Genomic DNA, 18,601 nt, shown 5'->3' with positions numbered 1-18,601 from the left:
GGTCTGTTTTAACTACAGTCACAGCACAAGCATAGAGTGTGGAATTTAAAATCAGGAAGACTTGAGTTCTAACCACATCTGCTATGTCCTTTTGCTGTGTAACTCAGGTCAAGTTTATAACTTTTATAAGTTTCCACTTATAGAAGAGAATACTCTACTCAACAGTCTCTTAGGCTCTTTCCCCTTCAGATTCTGTCATCTTCATTTCAATAATAGAAAAGAGATTCAGAAGTTAAGGGTTAGTTACTAATAGTTTGTTAGTAGTAGATATAATAACAAAAATCTTAATAGTTAATGTTTACACAGCATGCTCATGTTTACAATAAATATTTACCAATAGTATACAATACACACATGCACATTGCATATATATGTATATACATATGCCATATACACCATATATGCAATATTCTGTATATATGCACGTGCATATACGCATGTACATCCATAACATGCACAAATTTTGCATGTATACATTTTGTATATATCTACACATGCATTTACAAATACACATATGCTGCACACATTATATATGCAATATTATATTGCACAGATACATGCATAACATGTACCAACATATTTTGTATATATGTGTGCATGCATTTTGTATATGTACATATATATATATATGTATGTGATATACACAGAGACATGCATTCTATAAATGTACACATACTATATATACACATGCTATATACATACAAAATATATGAATATATGTACTTATACATGCATATATACAAGTCCATATGCTCAGGTCTCTTGACACTTACAAGGAGCATGACTTTAGGCAAACACTTTTGTCTTCCCATACCTTAGGGCCTTTCTCTCTAAAAGCTGGGAGAGTGGTTCTTCAGGTGGGGTCCTGGAACTCTGTTTTCCTTGTTTTTCATTTCCATAATTGCATTTTAGTATAACTGGTTTCCTTTATAACCTTTTACCTTTTACTGTATGTACTTAAAAACATGATTCGGAGAAGGGATCCACAGTGTTATCAGATAACCCTGGAGGTTCATGAGCTACACAAAAAGGTAAAGAATCCCCGGACTGGATAATCTTAAAGGTTCTTTTCCAATGCTACCATTCTGGAAATCTGGCTTGAAGTGAACTCTGTCTCTTTGACTTGGGGCTATCTCCCCTGACCTGTCTTTTGCCTCAGGCCTGCAGGTGCTGCTGCCTGAGTACCTAAGAGAGCGATTTGTGGCCGCTGCTCTCAGCTATATCACCTGCAGCTCTGAAGGGGAGCTCATCTGCCGTGACAATGACTGCTGGTGCCAGTGTGGACCAAGCTTCCCAGAGTGCAACTGCCCTGAACCGGACATTCAGGCCATGGAAGATAGCCTGCTCCAGATTCAGGACACCTGGGCTACACACAATAGACAGTTTGAGGAGTCAGGTGAGGCAGCTGACAGACCCCCAGAGATTTTCCTGGCCACTGTGGGGTGGTTCTTAGTCCCAGCTGGGAAGGGAGCCTTGAGACTTTCCTTGCTTTACTTCCTCTCATCCCTTTTCTGATTCTGAGCTCAGCGAACCAAAAGAAGCAGATTTAGGAGGCATTAATCCAATTTCTCCCTACCCACTGTTCCCAGGATTCTGGTACCCCAACAAGCTATAGGCCTCAATCCCTTTGGAAAGACTGGGATTCAGAGTATGTATAAAGCTATAGCAACATGAAATTACTGAATTTCAAGACTTGTAGAAATGCCTCCCAGTGGGAGGGATCATAGGGTCCTCCCGAAGGTATCTTTTCTAGTAATCCTTACCCTCAGATGTAATCAAAATCCAATAACAATAGTAGACTACTTCCTGCTTTCTCTTGTTTTCTACCCCATGATTCTTTCCCCAAGGTCACATTATCTTTCTCATGTCATCTACCGTGGATTCTCCTACCAGTAGCTATAATTGTGTCCCTGTGTGTGATTTGTATACTTCCAATACCTTTACTCTGTTCTGTTGAAATGATTTCAGCTACGCCTCTGGCCTGAATGTCTCTTAAAGAAGAATTCTCATGAGGAGTATCACAGGAAAGATGAGGCCACATCCCAGGGCCTTAACTACGGGTGGAACAGCTAGATCTTTGGATACTTTTATGAGAAATAAAGGCTAAGAGCTTCCCCCCCCATTCCAGTGAATATAGGAAAGAAATTTAATATTTGTAGGTAGAAGGAACCTACACAGAGGTTGTTTAGACCAACCTTCCTTGGGTATGTACATAGGTTCACATTATTTTCAGGAAGAAATATCTGGCTCAATGTGTTTATTTTACCAAAAGGGAAAATAAGATTGAGAGTGTAAAAAAATCTGAGTGACAAGCAAATGGAATGATATTTGAACTCAGATTTTCTGAGTCCAAATCAAGGGCTCTTTCCCTTGTGCCATAAGACAAATTCATTCAAGGGCATTCTTTAAGACACAGCATAAGTTTGTGCAGATACTTCCAGAGAGCAGTTCTTTATAGTTCCCAAGCTGTCCCTTAAAAGTAGCTTATTTTAAGGGAACTAGGATGACAGAGTAAGTAGTAAATAGCTATAACTCTCCCATGGTTACCTCCAAACAACCATAAAATAACACCCCAAAGAAATTCTGGAAAACCCCAGCAAAAATACAGGGTAAAACAATCTTTTAGCCCAGGGAATTGGAAGATCACTTAGAAAATCTGTTTCACTTGCATAAAAGGGGAATACAATCCAGGGCAGGAAATATCCCAGCAAGTTCCACCGCAGCAAACCAGTAGGAGATCCTAAGCTGCGGTGTGTTGGAACAGGCAAAAGCCAACACCAGAATCCCCTCAGCATAGCCAGGAAAGCCAGTGGATTCCAGCTCTGAGAACTATCACCTACTTCACCAAATCCCTGAGCAAATAGGCATCGTCTAGCTGCCAAACCTCCAAATGCTTCCATGTAGCTCCAAGGAAATGAAGAAACATCCAACTACCCTCAACACACACCACAGCAACTCTACGACCCCAGACCCCAAAAGCTCCAGCAGTACCAGCCTCCTACTACCACATTTCTTCAGCACAATACCAGACACAAAGCCCACCCATGGGCCCCAGGTAAACCACCAGGGTTTGTAGCTCTTGGCACAAAAGCCTGACTTGTGCCTTACTACCCCAGGAGCAGAGATAAAATTTAAATGAAAGGAGAAATAGATAAGAAAACAAAAAGGAGGTTGACCTTAGAAAGTTGTTATAGTGATATAGATGATCAAAACACAAACTTGAAAGAGGAAAACACAAACTTGGAAGAGAAAAACAATGTCTAAACATCTATGGGAAAAACCCCAAAGGAAAACAAGAAGTTGTCTCAAGCTGAAAAACAAGTGATGGAAGTGCTTAAATAGGAACTTAGAAATCATCTAAGAGAGATTCAAGAAAAATTAGGAAAAGAAATGAGGGTGATGCAAGAGAATATTAAAAAAAAAAGTCAACAGCTTTTAAAAAAAGAAAACAACTGCTTAAAAAGTAGAATTGGGCAAATGCAAAAAGAAATACAAAAATCCATTAAGAAAACAACTCCTTAAAAAGTACAATTGACCACATGGAAAAAGAAGTACAAAAGCTAACTGAGGAAAATGCATTTTTAAAAGTAAGAATTGAGCAAGTGGAAATAAATGACTCTGTGAGAAATCAAGAATCAATCAAACAAATTCCAAAGTATAGGAGGAAGACTAAAATGTAAAATACTGTACTGGAAGAAACAACTGACCTGGAAAAAAGATCCAGGAGACACAATGTCAGAATTGCTGGACTACCTGAAAATCATAATCAAAAAGAAGACCTGGACTGAATCATCAGTCATCAAAGAAATCATCAAGGAAAATTTCCTCAGTATCCTGGAACCAGAGGGCCAAATAGACTTTGTAAGAATCCACCAAACACCTCCAGAAAGAAATCCCCAAATAAAATTTCCAAGTAACTCTATAGCCAAATTTTAGAACTGTCAGTTCAAGGGGGAAAAGTTCTGTAAATGATAAGAAAGAAACAATTCAGATCTCAGGGAGTCACAATGAGGATTATACAGGATTTAGCAGATGTTCCATTAAAGTCATGGAACATGATATGCCAGAAGACAAAGGAGTTAGGACTACAATCAAGAATTACCTTCCCAGTAAAATTAGTTGTATTTCAAGGGGGAAAATGGTCCAAAAATCATAGAAGGATTTCAAGCTTTTATAAACAAAAGGCCAGAATTGAACAAACTATTCAATCATCATTATCAAGACCCAAGAGAATCCTAAAAAGGTAAAAAGGGAAAGAAAATATAAGGGATTCAATGGAGCTGAACTATTTACATCTCTATGTAGGAAGATGATAGTTGTAATTTGTAAAAGTTGGAACACTGATAGTACAGCTAGAATGAGGATATGGGCATAAAATAAATTTGAGGGGATGACAAAAATAAGGGATGAGAGAGGAGAACATTGGTGCAGAAAGAAGGGAAAGGTACAATGGTGTCAATTATTTCACATGAAGAGTTGTGAAAAACCTATTATAATGGAGAGAAGGATGGGAGGATGAGTTATGGATATCAGTTGAGTCTTACTTTTATCAGTGTTGGTTTAAAGGGAATGATATATACAGAAAGTTGAATATAGAAATCTATGTTACTTAACAGGGAAGTAGAAGGGGAGGGGATTAAATAAAGGAAGGACTGGCAGAAGGAAGGGCAGATTAGATGAGGTGGTAGAAAGAAACAAAGCACTGGTGAGGAGAGAAAGGGGAAAGGAAAAAGAGAACAGACAAGAAGAAATGTAGAATGGAAGGAAATAGTTAGTAATCATAACTGTGAATGTGAATGAGATGTACTCTCCCATAAAATAAAATGGGATAGAAGAATGGATTGAAACCTAGAATCCTACTATGTGTTGTTTAGAACAAACATAACTGGAAGGAAAGAGACACACATACACATAGAGTAAAGGTAAAGGACTAGAACCAAGTTTATTATGCTTCAGTTGAAGTTTTTTTTTTTTTTTTTTTTTTTTTTTTTTTTTAAGCAGGAGTAGCAACCCGATCTCAAACAAAAATAGTTCTGCAAATGATAAGCAAAACCAAAAATATCTAGAAACTACATCTTACTAAAAGGTACTATAAACAATGAAGCAATATCAGTCCTAACCAGATATGTACCAAGTGGTTTAGTATCTAGACTAAAAGAGAAAATAAATGAATTAACAGTTCACGACTAAACAAGTGATAGCATTATGAAATATGAAATAGATACTTAAATTAAATGGATTATATTATTTAAAAATTAAATAAAATTGATTATACTAAATTAAAATTTTATACAAAATGTACAAATGTAACCAAGATTTGAAGGAAAGCAAAAAGCTGGAAAAAGGCCTCATTTCTCAAATATATAAAGAAGTGAGTCAAATATTTAAGAATACAAGCTATTCCTCAAATGATCAATGGTCATGGGAAACTTTAAGATGAAGAAATCAAAGTTATCTATGGTTATACGAAGAAGTGTTGTATATCAATTTTGGTTCCCAAAATACAAAGTAAAATAATTCTGAGATACTACCTCACATTTATAACAAAAAAGAAAAGTGAAAATAAATGTTAGAGAGGATATGGGAAAATTGGGGCACTAATGAATTGTTGATGGAGTTAGTGAAGAGCAATGACCTTTTATCATGCTATCTCTTCCTATTCCTCATTTACCTAAAATTTTCTCCATGAAATTCTGACACAGTGATCAACCATCTTGAACTTGAAGACATCCACTGATGAAGAATTCACTACTTTTCATACTGATAGCCTATTCAGTAGTCAAACAATAAGCATTTTTAAACACCTATTATATTCCAGGAATTGTTCTAACCTGGGCATACAAAAAAAAAAAAAAGCTGAAAAAGTAATTTAAATACTTCAAATTTAACTAACAGAAAGGTAGCCTGGAATCTGTATGTTCAGTTCTTATCTCAGATGTTTACTCTGTTACTCTGGGAATGCCATTCCCATTTCTCTTAGTTTTATTTTTCTCATCTGCAAAGGGCAAGGTATGAATACAATTATATCACCTACTTTACCACTATGGTGATATGACAACCAAAAGAACACATACAAAATGTTTTAAGTAAATTTAAAGTTATACAGCTAGGTGGTGCTGTGGATTGAGCACCAGCCCTGGAATCAGGAGGACCTGGATTCAAATATGGCCTTAGACACCTACTATATGTGAGACCCTGAGCAATTCACTTAACTTCAATTGCCTCATCAAAACAACAATATTTATTGAAAATATATAGGAAGAAGAGAAGTATCTCCTAAAATACCCATCAATATGGGAAGTATAGTATCCCTCTGTGAGGAGTAGACTCAAGCTTAAAGTATCTAGTTTCCTCCCTCTTGTACACATACAAAATCCCTGGAGAGAATGAGCTCACATTTAAAGCAGAAAGGCAAGAAAGTATGCATTTAGGGAACATATGAGGATGAGGGGCACCTTAAGACTCCTTGCTCTAGCAGTCGGTTTTTTGTTTTTGGTTTTTTTTTTTTTTTTTTTTTTTTTTTTACTTTTTCAAGTACCTGCCAATTTGCTTTAAAGCAAAGTTTAAACTGTGGATTGTAACCTCATATGGAGTCATGTAACTGAATGGGGGATCTGCAAAATTATACTTTATTATTAGTAAATATTTGATTTATATACCTGTTTTATATAGTTATGTATCCAGGGTTGCATAAAAATTTCTCAGGCACAAAGGGGTTGCAAATAGAAAAAAAAATAAACAGTCTTTTTTTAAAGCATGGCCTGAATAAAGAGCAAATCATTCTTGTACTAATTGGATTTTTTGGATATAGTATCTTATCTGAGAGCCATATCTATTGTTGGTCTGGGACAAACAATTTCCTTTTACAACTTGACTAATATGGAAATATGTTTTACATGATACACATGAATAACCTATATCAAATTGGCTACCATTTTAGCAAGAACAGAAAGGAAGGAAGGAAGGAGAGGGAAAATTTCCAACTCAAAATCTTGTAAAAATAAATGCTTAAAATTGTCTTGACATGCAATTGGGGGAAAAGTACTATTAAAAAGAAAAAAAAATACAAAAAAGAAATACTTCTTTTCTTTTCTTCTCCTTCTGATAATATAACTCATTTGGTTTATCCCCACAGAGGAATTTCAGGCCCTGCTAAAGAGACTTCCAGAGGACAGATTCCTGAACTCAACTGCCATCTCCCAGTTTTGGGCCATGGACTCAAACCTCCAGCACCGTTACCAGCAACTGGGGACCAATTTAAAACTGCTGTCCAAGAAAACCCATCGCGTCATTCGCCGCCTCTTCAACCTTTGCAAACGCTGTCCCAGACAGCCTCGATTCTGGCTGCCCAAGGAAAGGTGAGCTGCTCAGATGGAGCATACAGCCAAAGCCAGAGCTCTTGAGTACCTTTTAGGATCTGGGCTATGGCCCTGTCCATGGTGCTGAGGACAAGAGTGATGATTGTATTTAGTCTCCATGAAGGGGGGGGGAAAAAGACAGCTGTTTTCTTCTTGTCATTCATTATTCAGCAAACATTTATGAACACAAAGAAGTTCAGAAGGAGAGAAAAATGAACAAGACAATTTTATTACTATTATATTCCTTTTAATGTATTCTTTTTATGAAAACAAACTAAGGGGCTGAAACTCACAATTATATATACATTTATCTTTTGTTCTTTGATATGCAAATATTCATGATTGATTAAGTTTATGAAAAATTAAAAATATGTATTTATGCAACATGTACTATACATTTAATTAGCACTATCTGGGCACATTAGAAGATGCCTCCAGAAGTAGGAAAAATGGTCTTTCAACAAACTTTTAAGTTCATAGGAATGACTAACTCAACATTTGGAGAAAAAAATGCAGAACAAATCAAGAAATAGGGAGATGCCAGTTGTTATAGTGGATGGAGTGTGAGTCCTTGTATCAGGGAGCCTGAGTTCAAGTCTGTCTTTAGATACATGTTAGTTATATGACCCTGATAAACCATTTAACTTTGATTTCCTCAACTGTAAATTGCAGATAATAATAGCACATATCTCTCAAGATCATAGTAAAGTATATAGCACAGGGCCTGGTACATAGGAGGTGTTATATAAATGTTAATTCATTTCTCTTTCCTTTTCATTGGCATAGATAACTTAAAGCTAAAGAAATTCTGTCTACTGATGTAGGTCAGCACCTTCTCTGCATCCTACTGAATTAGAGAGTTAATACCTAGACTATTGAGTTTAAGTGACCTGTTCACTTAGCTAGGATGAGTTGGAGATAGGACTCAAACCCGAGCCTTCCTGGTTTTCACGCTGGTTCTCTAGCCAATAAATCAAGCTGCAACTCTCCTAAGGGAAAGATAGCAAAGGACAAGAAGTGATTGTGGGCACCAGGGGACAAAGTGATGGCAAAAGAAGCCAGAGACAGAAAGTGGTTGAGAGCTGGGAAATCCTTCCAGGTAGGTGAGGTGAAAGAGCCATTTAATAGCTGGTGTGAGTGAGAGTTTAATAGCTGATAAGCCTTCCTGAAGAAGAAGGGGGATAAAAGCAAGAAATAAGCAGTGAGAATGGGTGGGTCAGCAGAACCATTTTGTGGAGACCTTGCTAACAATGGTAAATAAGTGATTCTGAATTCAAGGAAGCTTCTGTGGATTTTAGAGCTAGGGAGAGAGAGTCTAAAAATGATAATACAAAGAACTCTATTTCATGCATCCCATTATCAGAAAAAATTCCAATATCCTTAGTGCTTTTATAGCAAAGATTGAATAAGGTGGGACAGACTCCTTAGTCCAGCATAGTTCTACAGGGTCATTCTTCATTCCATGGGCCTCTTTTCTCAGCCGTTGCTACACTGCTGCTTTCTTCTTTCCTTTCATTAACCCATGAACCAAACTCTTGCTATCACCTAAGAAAGATGTGTCTATAAATTTCACTTTGATTCTACAAAGTTTCCCTCTTATTTTCCCTCTCCAGACCCTTATCCTATTGGTGGAACCGGATCCAGTCTTTCTTATATTGTGCAGAAAGCACTTTCCCTGGAACTTTCTTGGAGCAGAGCCACAGCTGCACCTGCCCCTATGACCAATCATCTTGCCAGGGTCCCATTCCGTGTGCCTTGGGTGACGGGCCAGCCTGTGCTGTCTGTGCACCAGACAATAGCACCCGTTGTGGGAGTTGCAATGATGGCTACGTGCTGACCCAGGGTTTGTGCCGGCCAGAGGTGGCAGAGTCCCTGGAGAATTACCTCGGCCTAGAGACGGATCTGCAGGATTTGGAACTTAAGTACCTGCTTCAGAAACGGGACAGCCGCATTGAAGTGCACTCCATCTTCATTAGCAATGACATGCGTCTGGGCAGCTGGTTTGACCCCTCATGGAGAAAGCGCATGCTTCTGACCCTAAAAAGTAATAAGTACAAGCCAGGGTTGGTCCATGTGATGCTGGCTTTGTCACTGCAGATCTGTCTCACCAAGAATAGCACTCTGGAGCCCGCCATGGCCATCTACGTCAATCCCTTTGGGGGCAGCCATTCAGAGAGCTGGTTCATGCCTGTGAATGAAGGTGATTTTCCAGACTGGGAAAGGACTAATGTGGATGCATCTGCCCAGTGCCAAAACTGGACACTCACCTTAGGGAACAAGTGGAAGACCTTTTTCGAGACAGTCCATGTCTACCTGAGGAGCCGGATCAAATCCCTTGATGACAATTCAAATGAGACACTTTACTATGAGCCCCTTGAGATGTCTGACCCCTCCAAGAATCTGGGCTACATGAAAATCAACAGTTTACAGGTCTTTGGTTATAGCATGCCCTTTGACCCTGATGCTATTCGGGACTTAATCCTCCAGCTGGATTACCCATACACTCAAGGTTCCCAGGACTCTGCACTCTTACAGCTTATTGAGATCAGGGACCGAGTGAACCAGCTTTCTCCCCCTGGAAAAGTGCGGCTCGACCTTTTCTCTTGCTTGCTCCGGCATCGGCTCAAACTGGCCAACAATGAAGTGGGCAGGATTCAGTCCTCCCTCAGGGCCTTCAATGCCAAACTGCCAAATCCTGTGGAGTATGAGACTGGCAAGCTCTGCAGCTAACCTGGGGGCTCTGGTTATGTCCCGGGGCTGGGGAGCAGGGGAGCCAAGAATGACTAAAGGGCCTTATCTTAGTGCCAATCATGTGCATTGACAAGTGAGACTTGAGATAAGATGGATGCAGATGTGGGCACACAGAAGCCTAAACCTATATACACATTATCTCCCTCACTGGGAGACTAAAATGAAACAGAATCTGATTGGTAAAATCAGTGATTTCTGACATGAGAACAGTTGATAAGAGAAGAGAATTTTTAAAACCTTCTCTCACACATACAAATATGTTTCAGAAATCTTTAAAAGTGATTCTTGCCATTCAAAGGAAAGAAGGAGCAAAGTGGGGTTGAGCTTTGGGCCTCCCACTTTAAGGAGTCACTTTTGTATTCTTTTTAACCAGATGTTTCTAACGATGTAGTGGTTTTGTGTTCCCCATTTTGTTTTTTTTTCGGTTTTTGTATTTTTCTTCTGCTGTGCCCTCTCAACACTGCCTTTTCCCTCAGAACACATCCCACTGGGAAATCCTTGAGAATGAAACAGACAGAGATTGTGTTTGTTGCTTCTCATATTCATCCCTATACCTCAGTTTCCCTCTTTGACCCCCTCCTCTCTCTCTGTCCCACCAACAATTCCAGGGCGCCACGTTCTTCCCATTACCCCATACATCTCTTCATCTAACTGGACTTATCCCCTAGAAGCAACGCTGTCAAGTTAGTAATAGATATTCAATGTATAGGGCTATCTTTCTTTCTTTCTTTTTTAATCAAAAAATATTTATTTTATGATTTTTTTTGTTAATTTGCTCCAACCAAGTGACATCTGAGTAAAATTTACCTGGTTTAATATATTTTTTAAAAAATGCCTTTTTGAGGAAAAAAAAAAGAGAAAAGAGAAAAAAAAAGTGTCTTTCTCTGGGTTGGCTAGAAGTTTTGTTTGTTACTTTGCCTGCTGTGAACGTGTTAGTGTGCTGTGACTGAATGACTTGATTGGTTGTAGAGTCCTGTTTGCAAGACATCTTGCTGTGTTCTAGATCTGTGTGCACATATGTATGTGTTAAGGGGTGTATGTGTGTGCAAATTGTAGGCATGCTTATGAGTGACAAAGAGTTAATTAATAAGTATTCATTAGCTCCTGATATGGTAGGCACTGATTAAGGGAAAATACAAGCTCTTCATTAGCCCATTCTCTCACCACATTATTTTTGTTCTAGGCTTAGATTCAGTTTATCCCCACATACATAAGTTCACAGTAAGAGGTCAGTTTAAGCCAGTTTTTGCTTCAGGGAGGCAGAATATCTCTGTGTTTTGGCTAGGAAATTTGGTGAAGGATAAGCAAAGTAGGCAGTCTTTCTTTGGCTCTGCTGCCAATAGCTTCTTGGATGTTTCAACACCCTTTCTTTCTCGAGACTGAATCACTCCCAGGAGAAAGTGGACAAAATTCAGGGAGTAGTCCCTCTAAGACCATTCTCTTTACTATCCATTTTCCTCTTCAAAAAAGAATCTGATGGGAAACTTTTACTTTTGACATAGAGATGGATGCATCATTTTCCACCTGGATCCTCATACAGTAAATGTTTCCCACTCTGTCCCTAGATGAATCATTTTTCTCTCAATTCTTCACATGTTCCCAGTATAATTTGTAGGCATGACAACCCCAATCCTATTCAGAAGAGTGCAATACACAAATAGCAAGCATTTCATTCACCACCTATGGTACTTCACAGTTGGTGTAACTGGAATCAGGAGACAGTAGGAAGCCAGTTAGTTCTATTCAAACCTGTTTAAAGATTACTGTCATGCTCTAGCTTTCTGTTTTATTATATTAAATCACTACATCTCTTTTTAGTCTATAAGGATTCAGAATTTCTGTGAAATAAGTGGCCCAGAACATTGTTACCTTCAAAGCTCCCATTAAACCCTTCTAGGTCAGGAATATTGAGTGATGGTCCGGTCTTCTGATAAATAACATATACCAACTGAAGCTGTTGTTCCATGTCTGTTTCCTCACCTGCAGGAATCTGGTCAATACTTGTCATCTCCTGAGTCAGGAGTGGATTTCAGTTAGATTCTGGTAGCGAGAGCGGGGAAGATGGTGCAAGGATTGGGTCAGAAGAGAAAATACTTTCATTGTTTGATAAAGGTTGTTTGAGAAGTGTGAAGTGAGTGTGAAAAGTGTGATTTTACACTCTGACATGCATGTCTTCATATTGTGTGAGTGAGCAGAGTGAGGGACTTTAGCTCACTAATTAAAGGCATTAAGATCTCAGGTGGAAGAATCAGCTACCTGCCATAACAACATGAGAATTCTGAGAAGGGAAGCCTTCACAAGGCTGGCTGAACATGACTGTCAAAATTGACAGTCTGGAATCTCAGTAAAATAGATTTATTTATTCAGATGGAAATTGAGTCAGGACAAAGAATCAAAGATTTGGTACTCAATAGGACCACAGAAGTCATCTAATCTAAAGTCATCCTCACTTTATAGATGAAAAAACTGAGACCCGGAGTGCTTAAGTGTCTATTACCTACATGAGTGTTAAATGTAAAAGAACTAGGATTCAAACTCAGGCCCTCCAATCCTCAAATCCAATTTTTTTTCCTCTGGTACCATGTCCCACTCAACTCCTAAATGAGGGCAATTTCCCCTATTTGTCCCCCAGTCCTTAAAATCCCCATCATTTCATGTACCTAAAATGATGGGGAATTATAGCTGCTTGATTTTAAATAAAAGATCCAGTTTGGGAAAAGAGTGTGGCCTCTTGACTTCCTTATAAAAATGGATCTCCAGAACTCCCCAGCTTTGGCCTTTTCAGCTTTGATGGTCTAGCAGGAAGGTCAAGAGATTTTAGAAAGAACCAGATGTGTAAAGGATAGTTGCCAACTCTTTGCTAGTTCTGATGTTAGGCTATGAAAACTGAAGTTGTCACCTTCATCTAAGCAATCTTGAAAGCTTCTTACATATCAGGTCCATGTTGACAACAGGCTGCTTTATTATTAAAATACATTCATTGATCCAATGCTTAACTTGATGACCGATATATGTTCAGTTTTGAGGTGTTTCTCTGGTACTTCCTGAAGCAGTTATATTTTATACTATGACTACTCCTACCATACAAATGTCCTTTGTTAACATAGATCCTATGGTACATTAAAAGTTCAGCGCTAGAAATATTTTTAGATGTTCTCTAGTCCAAACTCTTCATATTATAGAAGCCAGGAGAGATTATGATTTTTAAGGGTCAAACAATATTGATAAAATTATTCATAATAGCTAGCATTTATGTAGCACCTATTTTGTTCCAGGCACTGTGCTAAGGGAACTGTGAATATGATCTCATTTGATCTTCTCAACAACCCTGTGAAGTAACTACTATTTTTATCTTCACTTTGTAATTGAGGAAACATGTCCAAGATTACACAGATAGTTCACTGGTGATAGATGGATTTTATTTGATTTATTTTATTTGATGTTTTATTTTTTGCTGAAACAATTAGGGTTAAGTGACTTGTCCAGGGTCACACAGCTAGGAGGTATTAAGTGTCTGAGACCAGATTTGAACTTCAGATTTGAAGCCAGGTTCTCCTGACTTCAGGGCTGGTGCTCTATCTTCTGCACTAGTTGCCCCTGATAGAATGGATTTTAATTAAGGTCTTCCTGACTCCAGACCTGGGACTCTATCAACTGGGCAACTTAGATGCCTCAAGTATAGCTGAGCCTGGATGATAGTATTAGTTCTGTAAGAACTTTGGAGGTCAAGAGTTTTAGTGACTGTCTCAAAGTCATGCAGTTATTAAATTGAAAAAGTAGGAATTAAACTGAAATCCTCAGTCTCCAAACTCAGTGACTCTTAGGGAATTAGTTTCCTGAGCTTCATTTAATTCAAGTGACTTGCCCAGAGTCACACACCTAGCATTATATAAGCCAGTATTCTATTGGTTGTTAAGTAGTAGAAGAGTTTGAGGTTTATTAGGAAACAAAATATAAATTCTAAGAAGCAAGTGAAAGTAGCTCCAAAGTCATTTTTTAGAGACTTGAATAAATCAATATTACAACCTTGAAATCATAGTGGAATTTCACAGCTAGCTGAGTTGAGAAGTCACATGTCATAAGAGTACACAGCTGCAACTGGAGTCATCAGCATTTGCATTAGGGGATGTCAACAACCTTTTCCAGGACATGGTTGTAAGTCTGGAATTGTCAACAGGTTAGTAATGGTGCTGACAAGCTTATCACATCTTGGAATTGGGAGCCAAATCTCCATTCAGCCACTAACACACTTTGGGTAATAATCATCAGAAATGCAAGCTTTAATTATGATTACAAAGAAATAATTCATCATATACTAATCTGTACTAATGCATTAGATTAATACCTCTAAGACTAAATAATACCTTTAAGACTTAATACTAATAATATAATGCTATCTTGAGCAAACTCACTCATACATCAACAGCCAATCCCCCAAATGAAGGTGATATTAGGTCTTTGTATTCTCCTGTTAGGCTTAAGTCCAGTCCCTGGCCTTTTCCCATAAGCATAAGAATTAATTCATGTGAGCCTTATGAGTAAGTAGAATAAATTTACCTACATGTTCTGATTTCAAAGAGTGCCAGACACATTATTACCTGTCTCTATATTTTTATTCTTCCTGTGTCTTGAAGACTTCTGTCTGTACCTCCCTATTAAAGGGGAAAACTTCCAGGAAGGTGATACTCCATTAGCTGCATAGATGCAAAGTTGTTCAACTAGCCTCATTTGCCCTTTTGAGAGAAATCTTATTCTGTAGATCAGAGAAATGCTACACTTTATAAATCTAGATTTCATCAAAGCATTTGACAATGCCTTTCACTATATACTTGTTTTATTGATGCCCTTTTTTACCTTACTTGTTGTATTATACCTCCCCCACTATAACCCACACTTGAAACCTTCCACTGTAAAAATGAAAACAGTTCAGCAAAAGCATTTTTTGCATTCTTCTCCCTCTTTATTACCTTTAATGTAAACTACAATTATTTTCATGTGAACTTTATCTTATTTTTAATAAAGCTTTTTATTTTCAAAACATATGAATAGATAGTTTTCAACATTCACTTTTGCAAAACCTTGTGATCCATTTTTTTTCCTTCCTCCCTTTCTCCTGCCTCTTCCCCTAGAGGGTAAGTAATCTAATATATGCTAAATATAGCAAAAGCATTGATATTTTGACCCTGTATAAAACATTCTGAATATAGAGTTTCCTGCCTTTTCACAGGAGAAAGGAGCGATCACTATATCATTGAGGAAAATAATATTTATGCACTGGATAAAACCACAGCATGGTTCAATGACCAGATCCAAAAAGTTATTCCTAAAGGATTGATGTCAAGATCAGGATGGGGAGGCAATGTTCTCTAGTGAAGTGCCATAGAGATGCTCTCACTCCTATTCAGTTTGGTACATTTTTGATGAATTATTTGAAGACAAATATGTTTTTAATAATTACTCTGGGGCATTATAGTGGAAAGGGCCTAAACTTGGAGTAAATTTATATTAGATATGTGCTGTCTGGACCCAAAATGGCAAATTTATGTTTAGTGTCAGCAATATTTTCTAACAATTAGAGCTGTCCCAAAGTTGAATGAGCTACCTTAAGAAGTGTTGAGTTCTCCTTTCTTGGACACCTTTACACAGAGGCCACGGCAATGACTACTTGGGTGTATTATAATGGAGAATCTTTCTTGTTACACTGAATAGTTGTTGAGCTTCCTTCCAACTCCCAAATAATGTAATTCTGAATCAGAACAACTGGATTTAATTTATTTTCTAATATATGCTCATGAGAAAATCATTTCTCAGTTTCCTCATCTGTAAAATGGAAACAATAGTCCACTACCTGCCTTTTAAAATTTTTGTTGGTAATATACCTTGTAAATCTTAAAACACTATATAAATTTGAACTATTATTACCAAATGAAATCTTATCAAATTTGTATGAGGCATGGAACTTATATAGAAAGAACTGTCAGCTGGCTGACAAGAGTCTGTATCCAAAAACATTTCATTAGGTTAGGACAATAGGCTGGCTATAAGAAGGTGAAATAAATTATAAATAAACATAAATTCATACAGATAATTTATTTTATTAGAATATATCAACTGCACAAGGACAGATGAAGGTAATATGGGTTATCAATCATTGATGGGAAAACACCCAGATATTTTAGTAGGTTGGAAATTTAATCTCAAAGAATAGAAAGACATGGCAACCAAAACTAAGTTAATGAGATCTGGAGAGCATCCAGAATGAGGAAATTTATATTCCATTCTGCTCTGGTCAGACAACGATACTGTTTTCAGCTCTAGTGCCATATTTGAAAAGTAAATTGATAAACTTAAACCAGTTCAGAAGGGAGCAAACATGATAGTGAAGATAGCAGAAATAGTGACACAAGGGAATTGGTTGAAACAATCAGGAATGTTTAGCGCTCTGTGTGTGTGTATATGTATGTTTATGTTTTAAGATGCTACAGTGGAATAGGATGGGGCAGCTAGGTGGAAGAGTGGTTAGAGTATCAGCCCTGAAGTCATGAGGACCTGAGTTAAAATCTGGTCTTAGACACTTAACACTTCATACTTCCTAGCTGTGTGACCCTGGACAAATCACTTAACCCAAATTGCCTCAGCAAAAAAAAAAAAAAAAAAAAAAAAGCCATAGTGGAAAAGAGCTGACCTCCAAATTGCAAAATAATTGGTTTAAGTCTTGATTTGGGCATGGTGGCTACATGATCTGAGAAAATCAGTGTCCCATATAAATTTCTAAGATTTTTAAGTTGTAGCACAGATACCTGCATTGGTAGAGGGAATTTGCATTTTGGAAGTACCCTGCATTAATGGAATCACAAATCCAATCTAAATGTATTCACTGAAGGGGAAGTTCTTTTTTTAACAGAACTATCCAAAAGTGGAATGGGCTGCTTCAGCTACTAGTAATATTTCCCCTAACATATGGCTTTCCATTAAAGTCTGAATGACTACTTGTTAGGGATAATTTAGAGGTGAAAGGGTTACAGTGTACATATACAGTATATATCTACCATATAAATATGGGATTACATGGTTTATAATTTTCCTTCTATCTCTGAAATTCTAGAATCATTTGATCCTGGCAGATTGACAGCTAACTGAAAAAATCCTATGAGAAAAAGACCAAACTAAGAAGTAAATAGGATAGGAATCAAGAAGGAAGAAAAGCAATCACCAATAGTTGCCTCTTGTTTCTTATTCATTCTTACTTGGAGTGATAACTTTTGATTTGAAACTCTTATTCTATTAGCTCCCTTTCCTCTTGCACTTTCTCTCATATTTTACATCTTTGACATTCAGGAAAAGTTGATATCTTAATAATGCTTCATCCTTTAATATCATCTTTTGTGCTATTTTTTCTTTCATGTTTATTACTATGCTGAACCTGGAGGAGTAAATCTACTCCCACTCTGCATAACCCCTTCTTTATTCGAGCTCTCATCTAGAAAGAATACAAGTGGTCTGTCTCCTTGCCAAACCTGATCATCTGACTATATTTTCAATTCTCCACTAGTGGAGTTATCTATAGACATATACAAACCTTAATTTGACTTTTTACCATTCCCTGAAAGGTTTACCTTATATTTTTCCTCCCTCTCTTTGCTAAAGTAGAAATAATCTATATTTGCTGCCTCTACCTCTTCTATACCCACTAACTTCCTAAATCCTTTCAGGTTTCTTATCAATCTCATAATTCTATTGGAAGTAACCTCTCGAACGTTAGCAAAATATTTTAGTTGCTATATCAAAAGAATTTGTCTCCATACTGACTCACTTTGATATTTCTGCAGATTTTGATCCAAGTGGCCACTTGTTTTTCCTAGATGCTATCTCTTCCCTTGGCTTCCATCACTGTGTCATCTCCCCATTTTCTGTCAAACCAAAAATTCCTATTCAGTTTCCTTTGTAGGTTTGCCAAACCAATGAGAAAACATGTATTAAGTACTTACTAAGTGCTAGGAATAAAAAAAGAATGGAAAAACTGTGTTCCCTTACCTCAAGGACCTCACATTCTAATGGTGAAGACAACATGCATATAAATACTACACATATTATATATAATATAAATATATACACACACATAGAGAGAGAGGAGGGGAAGGGGGGGGGAAGAAGGAGGGAAAGAGAGACAGAGACAGACACACACACACACACACACACAGACTGAGAGACAGAGACAGAGAGAAATTTGGAAGCAATCTTAGAAGGAAGACCCAGAAATAGTCTTTTTACAAAAAAAATGAGATTTAAGTTTAGTCTTGAAGAAAGTCAGGGGAGTCAGAAGGCAGAAGTGAGAATGCAGAGCATTCTAGGTATGGAAGAAAGTAAGTGAAAAAGACTTGTAATGTGATGTGCAAGACTAATGTCCCTAGATCATATAATACATGTAAGAATATTTGGAAAAGTAAAAGGGTCCACATTGTGAATGGTTTTCAAATACAAACAAGAATTTT

At 37.5% G+C, this 18,601-nt stretch overlaps 1 protein-coding gene across 1 annotated transcript in view; it reads left to right on the top strand.

The window, feature by feature from the left end:
• BRINP2 (BMP/retinoic acid inducible neural specific 2) overlaps positions 1-16,812 on the top strand; it is a 166,530-nt gene extending 149,718 nt beyond the window's left edge. Inside the window, exons 6-8 of the mRNA XM_051998892.1 lie at positions 1,160-1,396; positions 7,136-7,358; positions 8,972-16,812. Of these exons, the coding sequence (XP_051854852.1) occupies positions 1,160-1,396; positions 7,136-7,358; positions 8,972-10,088 (1,577 nt within the window). The 3' untranslated portion in view covers positions 10,089-16,812. The remainder of the gene's footprint in view (positions 1-1,159; positions 1,397-7,135; positions 7,359-8,971) is intronic.
• The last annotated feature ends 1,789 nt before the right edge of the window (positions 16,813-18,601 follow it).

Source organism: Antechinus flavipes, chromosome 4 (assembly GCF_016432865.1).
Source record: "Antechinus flavipes isolate AdamAnt ecotype Samford, QLD, Australia chromosome 4, AdamAnt_v2, whole genome shotgun sequence".
Lineage (NCBI taxonomy): Eukaryota > Metazoa > Chordata > Mammalia > Dasyuromorphia > Dasyuridae > Antechinus > Antechinus flavipes.
The sequence above is the reverse complement of the archived record's forward strand: the minus strand, read 5'-3'. Positions and strand labels throughout refer to the sequence as shown.